This window comes from Varroa destructor, unplaced genomic scaffold, assembly GCF_002443255.2.
Source record: "Varroa destructor unplaced genomic scaffold, Vdes_3.0 BEIS01000003.1, whole genome shotgun sequence".
NCBI classification, from domain to species: Eukaryota; Metazoa; Arthropoda; class Arachnida; order Mesostigmata; family Varroidae; genus Varroa; species Varroa destructor.
This window is the reverse complement of record NW_019211456.1, coordinates 31,118,852-31,134,555: the sequence shown is the minus strand read 5'-3', so window position 1 is coordinate 31,134,555 and position 15,704 is coordinate 31,118,852. Positions and strand designations below refer to the sequence as shown.

General features: G+C 38.9%; 1 protein-coding gene across 3 annotated transcripts in view; it reads left to right on the top strand.

Moving 5' to 3' along the window:
• Positions 1 to 1,750: 1,750 nt before the first annotated feature.
• The window catches only part of LOC111246312 (chitin synthase chs-2-like), a 20,820-nt gene continuing 6,866 nt past the window's right edge, over positions 1,751 to 15,704 (top strand). For all 3 annotated transcript variants that reach the window (XM_022795683.2, XM_022795684.2, XM_086985351.1), the window contains exons 1-19: positions 1,751 to 1,847; positions 4,197 to 4,498; positions 4,670 to 4,851; positions 5,377 to 5,592; positions 5,770 to 5,913; positions 7,255 to 7,396; positions 8,137 to 8,267; positions 8,542 to 8,776; positions 9,300 to 9,489; positions 9,692 to 9,788; positions 10,210 to 10,299; positions 10,685 to 10,820; positions 11,188 to 11,287; positions 11,758 to 11,935; positions 12,799 to 13,009; positions 13,304 to 13,504; positions 14,494 to 14,748; positions 14,922 to 15,061; positions 15,432 to 15,596. In XM_022795683.2, the coding sequence (XP_022651418.2) occupies positions 1,816 to 1,847; positions 4,197 to 4,498; positions 4,670 to 4,851; positions 5,377 to 5,592; positions 5,770 to 5,913; positions 7,255 to 7,396; positions 8,137 to 8,267; positions 8,542 to 8,776; positions 9,300 to 9,489; positions 9,692 to 9,788; positions 10,210 to 10,299; positions 10,685 to 10,820; positions 11,188 to 11,287; positions 11,758 to 11,935; positions 12,799 to 13,009; positions 13,304 to 13,504; positions 14,494 to 14,748; positions 14,922 to 15,061; positions 15,432 to 15,596 (3,147 nt within the window). In that variant the 5' untranslated portion in view covers positions 1,751 to 1,815. The remainder of the gene's footprint in view (positions 1,848 to 4,196; positions 4,499 to 4,669; positions 4,852 to 5,376; positions 5,593 to 5,769; positions 5,914 to 7,254; positions 7,397 to 8,136; positions 8,268 to 8,541; positions 8,777 to 9,299; positions 9,490 to 9,691; positions 9,789 to 10,209; positions 10,300 to 10,684; positions 10,821 to 11,187; positions 11,288 to 11,757; positions 11,936 to 12,798; positions 13,010 to 13,303; positions 13,505 to 14,493; positions 14,749 to 14,921; positions 15,062 to 15,431; positions 15,597 to 15,704) is intronic.

Sequence of the window (15,704 nt, the reverse complement as noted above, 5' to 3'; positions counted from 1 at the left end):
TAGAAAATAATTAGTTCTATTGAATTGGTTCCTATTATTTACATCTCAACAGTTCCATGAAGAGCTTTTCGTACATGTGAAGTGAGCAAGAATATTGTATCCGCGAAAAACAGTGCATAAATAAGTTTATGGCTTGTAAAATCTAAGCAATGAAACCATTTAGTCACCCGTTTGTTCCTGTTTCATAAATCAGTCTTTGTTTATTATTTCTCGTCCTCTGCTTGTTTGTTTCTGTGTAGTTAAGTGTTGGAAATTGGCCTTCAGTATGTCTAGATTAGCCAAGTTTACTTTGATTTTAGACGGAAAAGATGAGTATATTATGTAAAAAAAAAAGGAAAAGCAGAATTTTCGACCTATTATTTTTCATCAGTTGAGAGAACAGAAGTAGTGTGCGGCGAAAATAGTGGCTGAGATTATTGCTCAAACGTAGTTTGCTAACTTCAAAGATGGCATCTTCAGCTTTACATTGCCTTTTGCTTATCAACTTCGACGAGGATTGCTTCGAGTAACTTCATAAAAAAGTAATGGTTCGATGTCCTATGCCTCTTAGACATAGAGTTATCGTCACACGCAGAATAAATAGATATTTTTTGGATAAGGTAAGATTTTCTCATGTAAACGAAACGATCACAGGAGCTTTTCTTGAGTAAATGGCATTGATGATCAGCAATTGAAGCATCGAAAAAGAGAAACAAAACGCAAAAAAAAATCGAAAGAATAACTTATGCTGAAACAACCTGCAGTAAGTAATACACACAAAGCATACCCAACGTACAATAATTTGATTCTGAAGTATATATATCTCCAAAAATGGACAGTACTATTTTTGAAGTTACGATGAAGTGCTACCGAGATTACCTTAAAGCTCTCTCATCCGAAATTGATGGTTGCGCATCTGTGGAGTTTTAATCTACTTGAAATCGTCAATATCGTCATACATTCAGACAAGCTACCATAAGTTAAAAAAACCTTACATAATATTACTTCTCCCATCTCGAAAATTCACCGCTACACGCATGCCACTATTGAGACATATTGTGCAAAGCGTGTTATGGGATTTTCTTTCAACTGCGAGTCCTTATTGGACTACTAGGTTACCATACTATTTGAACTATATAATACATTTTCAATCTAGTTGAACACAAGTTAGATCGTTAAAAGGTATTGATTATCAACTTGATTAATCAACTTTTTGAACAGGTATACGTATATATAAGAGGTGTTTGTCGAGTCGACTGTTACCTTATGTTATTAGGATCCGACAACAATCTTGTTGTTGTTGACGAGGGCTGCAGAATCTGATTAGCCACTTGTATGTAAATAAACTAGATCAGAGCTATTTAGCCAGGTGTCAAAGTTCAGTACGTGCATATGCTCATTAAAAGCACGAGAACAACGCTGGACGGTTCTGCGCTATAGAAATTATAAACCGGATAAATTATGTATTCTTGGGTGATGATTTTAACAGTAACAAATAAGGACGTAACTTTGTTTTTCATGCGCCTCATTCAATAGCTAATGAGATTTTGTCATACGAGCATCTTACACTTCTCCGAAATCCCATTTACTCATGGTACATAGGAAGGATCTTCGTAGACGAATGTCCTGTGGTCAATTGCAATTATGACGCAGCCTGTTTCGACGCTTTGTATATTACGAAATCCGATGTAAGAGCATGTACACGTAGCACGCCTAACTTCCAAATCTGCCAATTGACTGACATTTAAAGTCTTAATCTTTTCCCTTTCAAAGCTGGGCCTTTCCTTAAATCGTCGTACAAGCTTGCTTCAGTGTCTTAATCGCTGGCAAACCACCATGGAGACTGTAGCACGCAAGACTAATTCGAGGTAAGTTAGCCTTTACGTTGATCTAAAAGCTCACCCACCAGTTCACTTTGTTAAAAATATAATCATCACCAAAAAAAGCATAGCTATTCATCGACTTAACTGTTGCAAATGCTTTATATGAAGCAGAATATCGCGTTGGTGCTTATAGCGTTCTGAATGTTGTATTGATAACATCTGTCATTCGAGAAACGCGCAAGATTATGTACGAACTTGGAGACAACAAATCCTTTTTCATGCGCCGCAGCGATCTGCGTCCTCCTAGCGGAGAATCTTTTCGCCGGACATGTGTAAACGGGTTGCAACGATCACATCATTGACACTGATGTGGCCGATAAATTTGGATCAGGGTTATGCCCTTGAAAAGGTTGGCAACCAAATTTACATTCAAGTATTTGGGCACCACCCAAGGCTTATTAATTAAGGCTTTCACAAAAATTAGTTACTGTAGACCGCCGCTAAGTGCATCAGCATGTCGAAAGTTCTAACATGCATTACGCAAACGGTAATGTTTGGTGAAAAAATAATAGCAGTTCGTGGACAAGGTCAAGTCGCGCACTGATTGACGCGGTTAACTGGCTCGGTATATTTATACGCGTTTTTTTTCCTCTCTTCAGCCATGTTTTTGTAAGAATTATCGCGATTTTTTAATTTCACTTCTAAAACGTATTGTGTCACTTAGCTTGCGAAATTATTTCCCACTCTAGAGAGATGTGAAGCGTGACGTACTCATACTGCGGCAGTAAAACAAGGATTACGTGCGCATGCTTTACGTCAGTAAAGCATACGTTTAGAAAATCGCAGAGTTGTAAATTCATCTTATCAAATAATGCTTTGTTCTGCTGTTTCACAAGTTTCAGAGATAAGCAAATACACAAATTGAATTTCTAACATTATGAATAGTCTAGAGGGCGGACAATGTGCGGCGTGCAATGCGCCGTATCTGGCAAGCTGAGTACTTACCAGCAAACACTTATGGGCTATAAACCAGCAAGCCTTACCTATCTACATGAGAAAAATTAGTTACTCCATAGCACGATAGTGTAAGTCGATTTCGGCTACCCGCTTTTGTTTATCATGAACTTGATAAAAAAATATGCAGCGAATAGTAGGGCTTTATAGGGCAAAAATTACGCACTGCAATAGGTGTCTTCGAAAAGCCCACAAACGAAACTTTTGTTAATTAAATACGAAATTATGTTTCGCTGGAATCTTTTGCCAGTGCTGCTTTATCACGGAGTGTGATCCTGGACCGCATACCGTCTCAAAGTTTTTTTGTTGTTTAGAAGAGTCTAAATATTGACTTATCCGCGAGTTGCGCTGCAGGGAAATGTAGCAATGCTAATACCCTTTTCGCCAAATCCAAATTGTCCATAAAAAAAAAATTATATCTGTAGCAACAAAGGTCAATGATGACTATAGTTGAAGGCAACTTTCGATCTCTTTACGATCTTTTCGAATGGCTTCCCAAGAAAGCTTTGACTGCTGCTTGTGCGAGAACCCGTTGCTCATGTAAAAGACATGTTTACGGGTTGCCGCAAGAAGAGCTAATCGTGCTATGCAAAAGGATCCTTGTTTGCACTTTGAAGTTTGATACATTCAGAAATATGTTATACTCTAGATTAGTTGAAGACTAGTGTAATCTTGTTGATGCGGTATAAAAATTCAGTCGTTACGATCTTCTTTTACTCTACTGTCAAATCAATCCGAGAAGTATCGGATACCTTCGCGGAAGTATTAGATGGATGATATTTGCGTACCTAGAAGTAGCATCCAATCCATAGAATTTACTGATGACCGACACTACACGCGCTTGGAATTGTTGTCGAAAATTATTTTACATATCTATTATTATTATTTTAGATATTCCGTCGAATTTCTAATCCATGCGCGACTAAAAAGATGCCTGAACTTTGATGGTGTTCGTTTTTAAAACGAACGTTCGTTTGTTAAAAGAAGCAGGATGACTCAAATCGCTTTATGACTGCCCCTTGGGGACAAATATAAAGAGTTTAACGGGAAAGTGTGAAACATTTGTCATATAAAGTTAGGAACCATAATTATTCTTACGTAACGATATAAGCCGTACAATGAAAAAATAAGTACAAATAAAAAATAATAACAGCACGGAACGAAAGGGAAAGATACGGATATGTGCTGAAAGATATTTGAAAATGTGATAAAATAGCGACATCAGGGATATACGATAATAAAATAACTGTCATTATACGATTTTGTTATCTTACAAAAAGCCTGACAACCTGGTTCTCTAGTAATGACTAAGGCTAAAGGTCTAAAACAGAAAATGTTCGTTTTTATCCTGCAATTAAAAATGCCCTATTTTTTTTTCAGGTACAAACCCCTAAACGTGGTAGACGCGTTCAAGCCTGCACCGCATGTAGAAATTGACGAAGCTGAAGATTCGTCTTGTGCTGAGGCTACAACACGGGTCATAAAAGCCCTTAGCTTTGTTGTCACATTTGTCATTATACTTGGCTCGGCAATAACCTCTCGAATGTCTCTTTTGCTAATGGTCTCGCAACTTGACATCCCTCATGGAGAGAATATGATGAACGTAGTATACTACAACCGAACGAATCAAAGTTTCAACCGCTCACTTCCCATGAGAGTCGTATGCAGCGAATCTGTGTTAGGTAGGAGCGTGTCAATGTGTGAGCTTAAGTTACGCATTGAAAAGTTAAATTCTATTTTTAAATGAAAAATTTCACAATAAAGGATTTCGTGAACAAAGATATCGAATCAGCCATATTTCTATTTGCCCGCCTAAATTGAAATATATTTTAACGGTATATTTTCTTTACTAGGGCTTAGTCCTTCTAGTAAGGATAACTCCTTCTCGGTCAGCACCAACAAATTTCAAGCAGTTGTATGGACATGGGTGCTACTGTTGTGTCTAATTACTCCCGAATGTTTGAAACTACTCGTTTCGGTGAAGCTATGCTTGTTCAAACCAATTATCTGGCCTTCTGCAACAACCCTCGGTTTGGTAGGTAGATACCATGGCGACTAGTTTCCAACGCAGTTTCGGTTAATTTAAATTTTAGCGTAAAAAAGTTTTACCTTGGTACACGCCTATCTCATTTTAAGTTATATCATTGACCTAGGTTTTTTAGGAAATTACTTGTTCTGGTTACAGCAAAAGGCCATTGACGACTTACCACTACTTGAAAACAGAGCAAGCCAAAAAAATGGGTCGTGTACGGTATATTTTAAAGACAATCCGTGCGTAACTTAGAATGCGATGTACGCGTATTAGTTTATGCATGCGAAAAATGAAAAAAATAAAAATGAACGTAAATCGTGTTCGAGTGTGCGCTGGATATGACGACGGAACGTTTGCGAAACTTGTGTTTGCCTTTTGGAGATAGGCTTTTATTCAACTGCGACAAACATCAGTTGTCCAAATTTTTCTGATATTATTACGGCACAGTTTTTTCCGGTTCGAAAACGCGGATACTGCCAGTGACTGAGATAATAAAAATGTGACAACCTTTAACCTTACCTGCCACAGACGCTCTTTATGGAGGGTCTACATGCATTCGGATGCGCCTGGCTAACGTTTGGGATTCTGCCGAAATTAAATGTTGTGCATGGAGCCATGCTGGCTAACTGTGTGTTCTTCGTACCAGCCATGATACGGCTCTGTCATAGCAAGTGCTTTCAGAAGATTTTTACGTTAGAATCCGTCTGGGAAATTGTGGTTCGAGTTGTCGTAGTGATATTTCAGGTTAGTGATTGCCAAGTAGATAAATAAATAATATATGCTTACTAAACATAATGTATATTTTGCATGACATACATATTAGTAATTTGTAAAAAAAAAAAAAAAATGGTAAGAAAAATGATAACAAGATTACCTCACGCCTAATCGAGGTCTATTTTCATTTTACGCATATTCTTGCAGTTGTCCGGCCTGTTGGCGTGGGCTCTATTAGACCCACAGCGCCTGTGGGGTCTGCCATTTTCTCTTATACTAATATCCTGCGGATGGTGGGAGAACTTTATAGGAGCTACCGCACGTTTACTGGAGTTCAAAGAACACCTACAAGTATGTGTACGCTGTAGTTTCACAGGTATATTTTTATGGTATTTGAGGAACGCTGGTGGAACTAGTATGATCTAGAGCCTGATGGTGCTAACCAACATGAAATGTAAAACACGGTTTGGTAATGTGTGTCGAAGCAAGAACGCATTCATCCGCTATTTTTAGAAGAAAGTTGGCTCTTTTTAAAACAAACTCATAGACTCGTCAGGTTGCTACTCATTGTCACTGTCCTAGAAAATGAGCTATTATACAAAAGGTTTTATGCCGAAAATATTTTACGTGCTTCATTTTTTTAGGTACTTGAAGTCGATTGTTGTCAGTCGGCATATGGTTTTTAAAAGCCCCGAGAAATATTCTTCGAAAAAGGCGCGAAAATGCATATGTTATCACGCTGAAATCTCAAGTTAGATTTTTAGAACTATTTTTTTGAAGACGCAGATGTCTTACAGCCTATAAAAACCTCAGATCTTTTTCATATATCGTTAAAGTTAGACAGATCATCTTTAAAGATGCGGAGGTTGAGAGATCTTCTCACCACTTAATTTTTAAAAATAATTATACACATGATCAGGCCTTCAAGAACGACTTACTAAAAAGAGCGTCTTCATCATTACTGCAGAGGTCCGTCGAAGGACAGGCCTCTGCTTCGTTTATTAGGTCAAGCATCTTTTGGAGTTAACTAAAATCAGCTCGATTATAAGTGATGACATCCTAAAAAAAATATATTAGTAAAAGTGGTGTCAAGTAGTCACACCTCTTTTGTAAAGGCTGAGCCGTTGTGAAAGAAGTATTGTAGGGTCATGTAAAAATTTTCGCAAAATCTAGGCCAATCTACGATGTATTGAATAAAGTATCATAGCTGATTCAGCAAAATGGGAAAAAAGCCGACAGGAATGCCGCTAGACCTGCAACTGGGTTTCTAATAGCTTAAGCCTCTACCGGAGGCAGGACCTTTAAACAGGCTAACAGCCTGAAATTATTTCCACTGCCTGTGGAGTTACAACCAGTCCCACAAAAATCTAACAAAGGCGACCCTGGGTAGAGTGCCGATGGAGCTTAGTTTTTGCTATACTCTAGATAAATGGTTCCAAGGATTTGTTCACATAAGAATTATAACTAATAATGCTAAGAAATTTTTAAAAGAAAAAAGTTTGTGGCGTGTTTCCCATGTCTGCGAAATATCTGCTAAATAAGTAAGTGATTTGAAGTTCTCACTGTTTCATACGTTCCCTCACGTAGCATAGAAACGTCTGCTAGTTATTGTCGGTATGCAAGGCCACACAAAAAAACGCAGTATCAGAACATATTAAAACTTCCTTTCATTCGTTCTGGGCCTTTTCTCAGGCTAGCAAAACGATTACAAATATTCTTTTGGCGATTTGGAAAAGCTTCATCTTTCTCATCGTCGCCGTAGCTATCACCGGGCAGCGCGTTTCGTATTGGCAGCCGGAACCGGATTACGGGGCGCTCTTCTCGAACCTTCCTGGTATGTCTCAGTCATTATCGTTTTTTCTACTTACCTTCTTGTGGTTGAAGCTACCTTTTTTACTGCTGTTGTGTGAAATCGTCAACTAGCATTTTTCTGTCAATACACACTAACCCGTTCAACGCTATTACTATTAGTACTAACAATGTAGTTCCCCATGTCTGTGCATACCAGGCCAGTTTCTATGCATACCTTTTGCCTATTCGCTTCAAACTAGCAAAGGCTTAACGGAACTTCGTAATTATACAATACCTGGGTAAAAAATAAGAATGTAATAACATTTATACAGAGCACAATTAGCTGCTCAGTGAGATACATGGTATTACTGATAAAACTTTACCTATCTGAAGGCTAGAGGTCGAACCCGAAAGCTTTGACAGTAAGTTCTAGCGTTTAGCAACCCCACATCACAACGAATTACCTTTAAGAATTTTGAGAAAGTGGAAAGGTCACTTCCTCGACCCCAGTTTACGATATAGAGCTTCACCAGATTCCAGGCCTAATGATCCGATCTAGGAGCATCATTTCACTATTTTGTTACTACCCATAACCATAAAACAACAAAATCTTTGACAGGCGCAAACCGTTCCAAGTTTCGCATATATTTTTGTTCTACTATGGACAATTTTCTTAGGTACATTTAAACGACATGATAATTGGCTTACGTATGCTCACGCTAGTAGTTAGAAGGCTTTATACCATGACTGGTCCAAATGAGATTGCTTTGCCGTTATTTTTAGATGCGTATCACGGATTTTCGGTAGCAGCTTTTGAAACAGACATCTATATAAACTCGTTGTTAAACGAAGAAGAATCGATTTTCGCACCTTTATTCAACGTTTCAAATGTTACACTCCTCGGTCAAAAGGAGGTTAGTCTTGATTTGGTACATACAATGTTAATACAGATGTGTTTTACAAGGGGTCGAGTAATGTTATTTATGCACTACAAAACCGTATAGAGGTCCCGTTTAGGCACTGGAGCATGTTTATTTAGGTTGTTAAAGTTATGAATTATTATACTATTGATTATTATATTATATTATTGAAATGATTAATTGAAACGACGCTTATAAATGAGCCTTATTCAGGGGAATTTGCTTATGCGACTCATCTAATATAGGCCATACAACTATTTAAGCGAAGACTTCTCCGGTGCGTGTGAAAACAAGCCTAAAGCTTGTTGGCGAGATCCGAAGCCCAAAGTGGACCCCGCTTTTAGTTGGTCTGATTCACGTATTGTCCTCGTACTTGTGCTACTCGGCTTCGACCTTCGCTTGTCAAGTTGGTATTCAACACTTTTCGATGGCCTTCCCACTTTTGCTGGGTGTGCCCTTTACAACTGGAGTCCTTGGGTTCTTCTGTGCGTTACAAGCGGATGGTAAGTTGAATTCCCCTACAAAGACAATAGCGAGCCTGGTGTTCAAAACCAATTTCGCTAAAGTTCTGGACATTCGTACAAAGCATTTTTATGCATAACAAGGTATTTCCAAACCACGAAGATGATAAGAAGCCTGGGAACTGCGTGTCTACGAGACCAAACCTCTGTATTTGTCTGCTTCAATAACTGCTCTCTCTCGATAACTCCAGAGCTGGCAGCTGTGAGACGCTCATGATTGAAAATCGGCCAGCAATATATGCAAAAGTATGGTGACACGTTCGGGTTAGTACATTAAGTGATCCGTATGGTTATAGCTGCAGGCTCGAACCTCCAAGCTGCTTGCAACAGCTGATTTCAAACCGAATCGAATACTTGATTGGCAGAAGCACCAGTGCAATACTTGCTACCCGCTGTTTGCAAATTCAGTGTCTTTAGGATAGGAACGATCTCCTATGCACCTAAACTAAAGTCTAAAGGGGGCACCTTAACTAACTTAACTGGCTACTATCGTATATTCAAACAGATTCGTGTTTCACGATGGGCTTGCCCGGGTCGCACTTCTACAACTGCCTTCCACAAGGTCCCGACGATAGCATCGAAAAGTTTCTGCTTCACAAATACACCTGGATGTGGCTCTTGTGGCTGTTCAGCCAGACGCAAATGACATCATATATATGGAGATCGGCGCATCATCGTATGGCAAAAGTCTCCAAGTAAGTTCTGTTCCAGTGATATCAAATCGAAGTTCGTCATCGAGTACAAAAAGTGTTTGTCACACATTTATATATACGGCAAGCTTCAAGGCTGTGATATGAGCAATGCATTTTATAAAACTGAGGAATATTCACTAACTATATATATATATATATATATATATATATATAAATGTATGGCTCTGTTCTTGTATTTCCGCAGATTATTTATGAATTCATACTATTGTCCGGTGTGCGTGGAGCAATCAATAATGGCATTTCGACGAAGAGACGACCCTACGGCTACAGAGAGTGGTTTGGTGTGTCTAATAAAATGTTTAAAAAGCATAGGGTCTTTTTGGATACTAGTGGTTTAAGTTAAAAACACTTAGCGTTGCAAGATGTCATTCGTTTGTAGCAAGGTTTAACGACAATGCCGGATAGCAAACATATTTCCAAATGGACAGATTATACTACAATTGAATTTTCTCTGTACACAATGACCTTCTATTCGATATTAATCAGCAAAGATACGATCAAAAACCCAACCATTAACTACAAGTAGCTGTAAAAAGGTAGAACAGATCGAAACTATTGTCCTTCAGGACAGATTTTTTCAAAAATTTTGATGTCACAGTGAGGCTAAGGCTATTAATAAGATTAAATAAGTAAAATTCCAGAGACAGATAGCGAGGTACTGATATCTTTCATTATATTTATTCGGTTTAATTGCAATGGTAGAGGACCGATCCAGAGCCGTCACACAGATCTATATGTTCATATTCCAAGTTTGTCGAAGCTGATTCTCCGGATGTGTCGGATCACTCAATTGTAAGAGCGTTTTTATTTGTTGTACAATTCAGTGTTCTATAACTATTCGTAGTGGGGCGCATCGTATGAAAGCCATTGCTTATATTGACTGGAATAATATTTTTATATTGAGTACTAATATATATATATGTATTGTTGACCTATGAAGATCTGTGCGTAATTAATCAAGAAGACCAGGTTTGTCATCACCGAAAATCAGTAGGATACGTGCCCACTGGATTTAACATGTCCTATTTGTATTAGCCGGCTAGATTGACTTGACTTGTTATCATTTAATGAGAGATTCTTTGATTTTCTAGCGATCACCTGTTTTTCACTAAAGTAATGACCAGTATTGTCAAGATGGTTCGCAATAATATAATATACATGAACGAACTTCGTACAGGTTCGTATCATAGCGTGTGCGACGATGTGGCATGAAACTGAGGCGGAAATGATACAGTTACTAAAAAGCGTGCTGAGGATGAGTGTTGATCAGTGCAGTATGCAACGGAACGATCCCGACTACTACGAGCTTGAAGGTACTGATCGATCAGACGACCACATACATCTGGAAAAAAAAAAACTTTCAAATATTTCAAAGTTAACACCGCTAACTTTAAATACACAAATGCTAAAAAAAAAAAAAATCGGTTTAATGACAGTTGTAAATACGTTTTCACTCTTACGGATTAAAAGTATTTGCTCATCGTACAGATTCACAACTATACGATACGTAGAAATATAGGTTACTTCAAATGGGATTTTTCTGCGAAAATTTTGTCCATTGTTCAACGATTGTTATATGATTTTTAATATGTTTTTAACTCGTTAGTCGTAGTAAGAGTTAATACCCGCATTTTTTTTTTAGTGTCAATATAACATTTAGCTTTTATGTTGTCTCGTTAGCGGAAATTCTTTTCGACGATGCCTTTGAGACTACCGACGGTGTGAGAAGGGTGAATCGATACGTGAAGACACTCATTACGGCCATGGACGTTGCAGTCAGGTGCTTCAAACCGCTTTGCATTGTGTATAATCGTACTCGTTAAAACCTAAACAAAAACACGATGTGATTAAAAATTTCTGTGGAGTTAGAAGAAAAATTAGGTTTACAGTTGCAAGTATTTACGGCACGCACATACTTTTTGCCAGTATACCATCTACTGCTCGCTCGCATATGAATGATTGTAAGATATTTATATCAAGCTCAGACTATCCCCTTCGACATCCTTTCACGTAATGAGAGTTCAGATGATACAACGTAAACCCAGATCCGCCAGTCTTGTTTTTGTTGTCGTCGTCGGCGACGTGACTCTACAGGTCTTCAATATGTGAACAAAAATTGTATATTCCACACTTAACTAATTTGATTAGTTGTTTATAATAATAATATTTCTAATAAAATTCGGCGGTTTACACGGTGTTGAAGGTCTGATTCGTAACATTGTATATGATGTGTACACTTGTCATTCACAGCAAGGTATATGGCGCGGCCACAAAGATCAAGCTGCCTAAAAAGGTGTCAACGCCATATGGGGGTCGCCTAGAGTGGGATCTTCCCTCTCTGAATTCGTATCAGCTGAGCGGCAAGACACGTCTTTTCGTTCACCTTAAAGATAAGACGCTCATTAGAGCTCGAAAGCGCTGGAGTCAGGTAATACTGTTTGCAGAAATCGCGTATAGCACACAGGATTTCCTTCGACGTATACTTTCTCAGTTCTTCAATTGTAAACGACCTATAAAATTTTGCGCGTTGAAAAACCTTACAGAAGTGGTGAAGGGGTGCGATTGCAGGACAACCCTGACATCAGAAGCCCACCAGAATGACGCATTCAATAAATAAGTACCTTTAGAATTTCAAACGCGCAGTAGCGGCTAACATCGCCGTTTTTTAAAACTAGATATAATGTTGGCTTGTTGTCAGTCAAGCCCAGTTTCGGCCGTAGAAAGTGTTTTAATATGACGACAGAAAGATGATGAAATGTCCAAATTGCCTCACATGTTCAGGCAAACGACTTTTTCCGTACGGGCCCTCGGTCGGCACCTGAAGATTGGGGCAGCATATACATATCCAATAGTTTTAAACTTTCCCGTACGACAATGCAAATTAGCTCCGAGAAGCGCAGCATGCCCACCCTGCATTTTCGTTTACAATACTATCTTAGAAATTGGGTCTTAGCTATATCTTTTTTGTCAAACGGCTCGATGAGCCCTATTTAGGTAAACATCTTTTTTTCGATCTTTTGTACGACGTTTCGTTAGTATCGGCAACTGATTTAGAGCGCCAACATTTGAATTAGATGAATACATCGGGCGCGTATGACTCCTTATCTCACCTACGTTATCCTAAGCGTAGCAGAAGTTTAACGTAATCTTTTAACCTATATAGATCTGGGGTGCCTGAAACGGGAATAAAACATTATACATTCTATTTTTACCACTCAGCTATTATGGCTGGTTCGTATACAAAGATGCGATCTATAAAGTAATCGATGTGCTTTTGGTCGTGTTGCGCAGGTGATGTACATGTATTATTTACTTGGCTATTGCTTCCACAAGTTAAGTCTCAATGACTATCAAAAGAAGCTTCGATCTAGAAATACATTTCTACTAGCATTGGATGGAGACATTAACTTTCGGCCTCACGCCGTCAAACTGCTTGTTGATTTGATGAAAAATAATCCCTCACTTGGAGCTGCCTGTGGAAGGATTCATCCCGTAGGATCGGGTAAGTCAAACAAAAACTAGGAACGTTTCGTAGAAAACCGTTACACCGCAATCGATGTCATACTAAAAGTGGTTGGCTAGAATTTTTGGATAAGCTGATTAAAATTGGATCGAACCTCATTTTTTCTTACGTTAGCGAGACAAGGTATACGACAATATTGCATTAGTAAATGATCATTGCTAAATTTCTAATAGATTTAATTACATACATATGATAAAGCACGCATAGGAGAAAAACCTACAAGAAGGCAATATGCGTCTGATTAATAGACTAATTGGATTCTATTCTGAGCAGGACCAATTGTATGGTACCAAAAATTCGAGTACGCAGTAGGCCATTGGCTCCAGAAGGCTACCGAACATATTTTCGGCTGTGTCCTTTGTAGTCCTGGCTGCTTTTCATTGTTCCGTGCGGAAGCTCTAATGGCTAATGGCGTAATGCAAACCTACACGACAGAGTGCACGGAACCTCAGCATTACGTGCAATACGATCAAGGTACGTAAATTAAACGCGCATTTACTCAAAGCTATGGTCAGCAGAAAACAAATGTAACCATTCGGTTTTTATTGCTTGAATTATGCGGGATTTTCTGTTGACTATAGGGCATTCTCTAAAATTTCTAATTAGTGCGGTGGTAACAACCACAGGCTTAGCTCGATGCAAGATTGGCCTACTCAGATTTTTTTCAATCTGTAAATAGTATTATTTCGTACTGTTCAGGGAGCCGAACTCTCATCCATCATCATGAGGACTCTCATCCAATAGGGCCCGAAATTATACATTTTGAACTATCTGTGCGCGCTGTAGGTTGTTATCTAGGTGAAGCTTTTACTCTAGAAACATAGCGAAATGTTTGTTAGCGAGTCGAAGTAATAAATTCTCTGTTTCTGTCATATTGCTTAGCTAATTTGACAAGAGTAAAAGGCCAGTAGCACGGTTTAGGCGTTTTGTACCCATATGTCCTATTTACGTTATTGTTATCACGATATACGTGCGATGAACGGCTAAAGACAGTACTCGAAGATGTTGACCGATTCCCGAATAAGGAGCGCATTATATCTCAAAGCGTTTTCTCTCACATCGTGAACACTAAATAAGTGAAATTATAGGCTGAGTATCTGTATGTGCGTCTAATTGTCTAAACTTTAAAATCAGTTCTCAACTTCGCATGGTCAGCTTAAGAGCGAGTATGCAGTTCAGTCATGCTACGTATGTCTATTCAGAGTGCCCCCTATAGCATATCGCGTTTGGCATTTAGAAAAGCTTGAGGTTCTAGAGGGTTTTTAGGCCAGGAGGGGTTGTCATCTTCCCGGTTACTTTCACACAAAACATATACTAAATAAGGCTAGATACCTATATCGCTTTCCAAACTAAACGGTAGGTATTTTCTATTATACACTACTAAGCATTCTAAGGATGAAATGTTATTAAGTTGATTGTATTTCTGCCGTTCGCTCCGGCTGCCACCTGCTGTCGCTGAGCAGGCGAGGACAGATGGTTGTGTACGCTTCTCTTGCAGCGGGGATATGGCGTCGAGTACAGTGCAGCTTCCGACGCCCACACATACGCGCCCGAATCATTTTCAGATTTCTTCAGGCAACGACGCCGCTGGGGCCCTTCTACCCTGGCTAACATTGTCGACCTCTTGTTATCAGCGAAGCAGACCATCAAAATTAATGCGAACATCTCCGTTCTGTATATTATGTACCAATTTATGCTTCTGATAGGAAATATTATCGGTGAGTATGCATGACGAAAATTACGCTTGAAAAGCGCGATTTACAAGCGATTTATTAATGAAGTACATTCATATTTGGATTTCTGTTTCTGCGCTGCTTGTTACGGCTTACGGATAAGCGTGTACGTTACGTAGGTCAAGTTAAACTGATGCTTTTTGGTGCTTTACCCGCAGGCCCAGGTAACATCTTTATGATGATGGTCGGCTCTTTCGTAACAGTGTTCTCCATTGCCATCTATAAGGCAATGCTCATCAACCTTGTTCCCGTATTACTCTTCGTTGTCGTATGTTTCTTCTGTAAAGATCAGAAGCAGGTACAATATAGTTCTTCTTCTTCTTCTTCTTCTTCTTTAATTGAAAACTACTTTTAACAGAAGTCACGAAAATATCTCCAATCCGGCTAGCCAGATGAGAAGCTCGATATCAGCAATAGCATTATTGTACATGTAATAGTTGCATATATACATATATATATATAGGATGGGCAAAAGTACCTGGGCCATTTAAAACAAAAGGTCACTTGATAGACGGAAAATGCATACTCTGAAACTGTTGAACGACAGTTTCGTGCTTCCTGGTACATGTGTATAAGGAAGCGATCGCATGGACTATTCATCAAGTCTATGGTTTAACAGCATTACCTTTCAAACTCTAACAACTCACCTCAGTTGATATTGTTTCTAGATCTTTCTGGCACAGGTCCTCTCGTTTCTGTATGCGTTGGTGATGACAGCCGTACTCATGGGTATCGTGATTCAGATTAATGACGAAGGGCTGGGATCACCCTCCGCTATGTTCTTTGTAACACTTTGTATCAGCTTCACTGTTACCGCATTGCTACATCCTAGGGTTTGTCTGTTCTTTTGTTTGAGATATCTGTTCCAAGTCAAGCAGATATGATTCTTACCAAATTAGCAACAGCCTTTTTCCGTCCTTTCCAAAATTATAGTAAGGCTT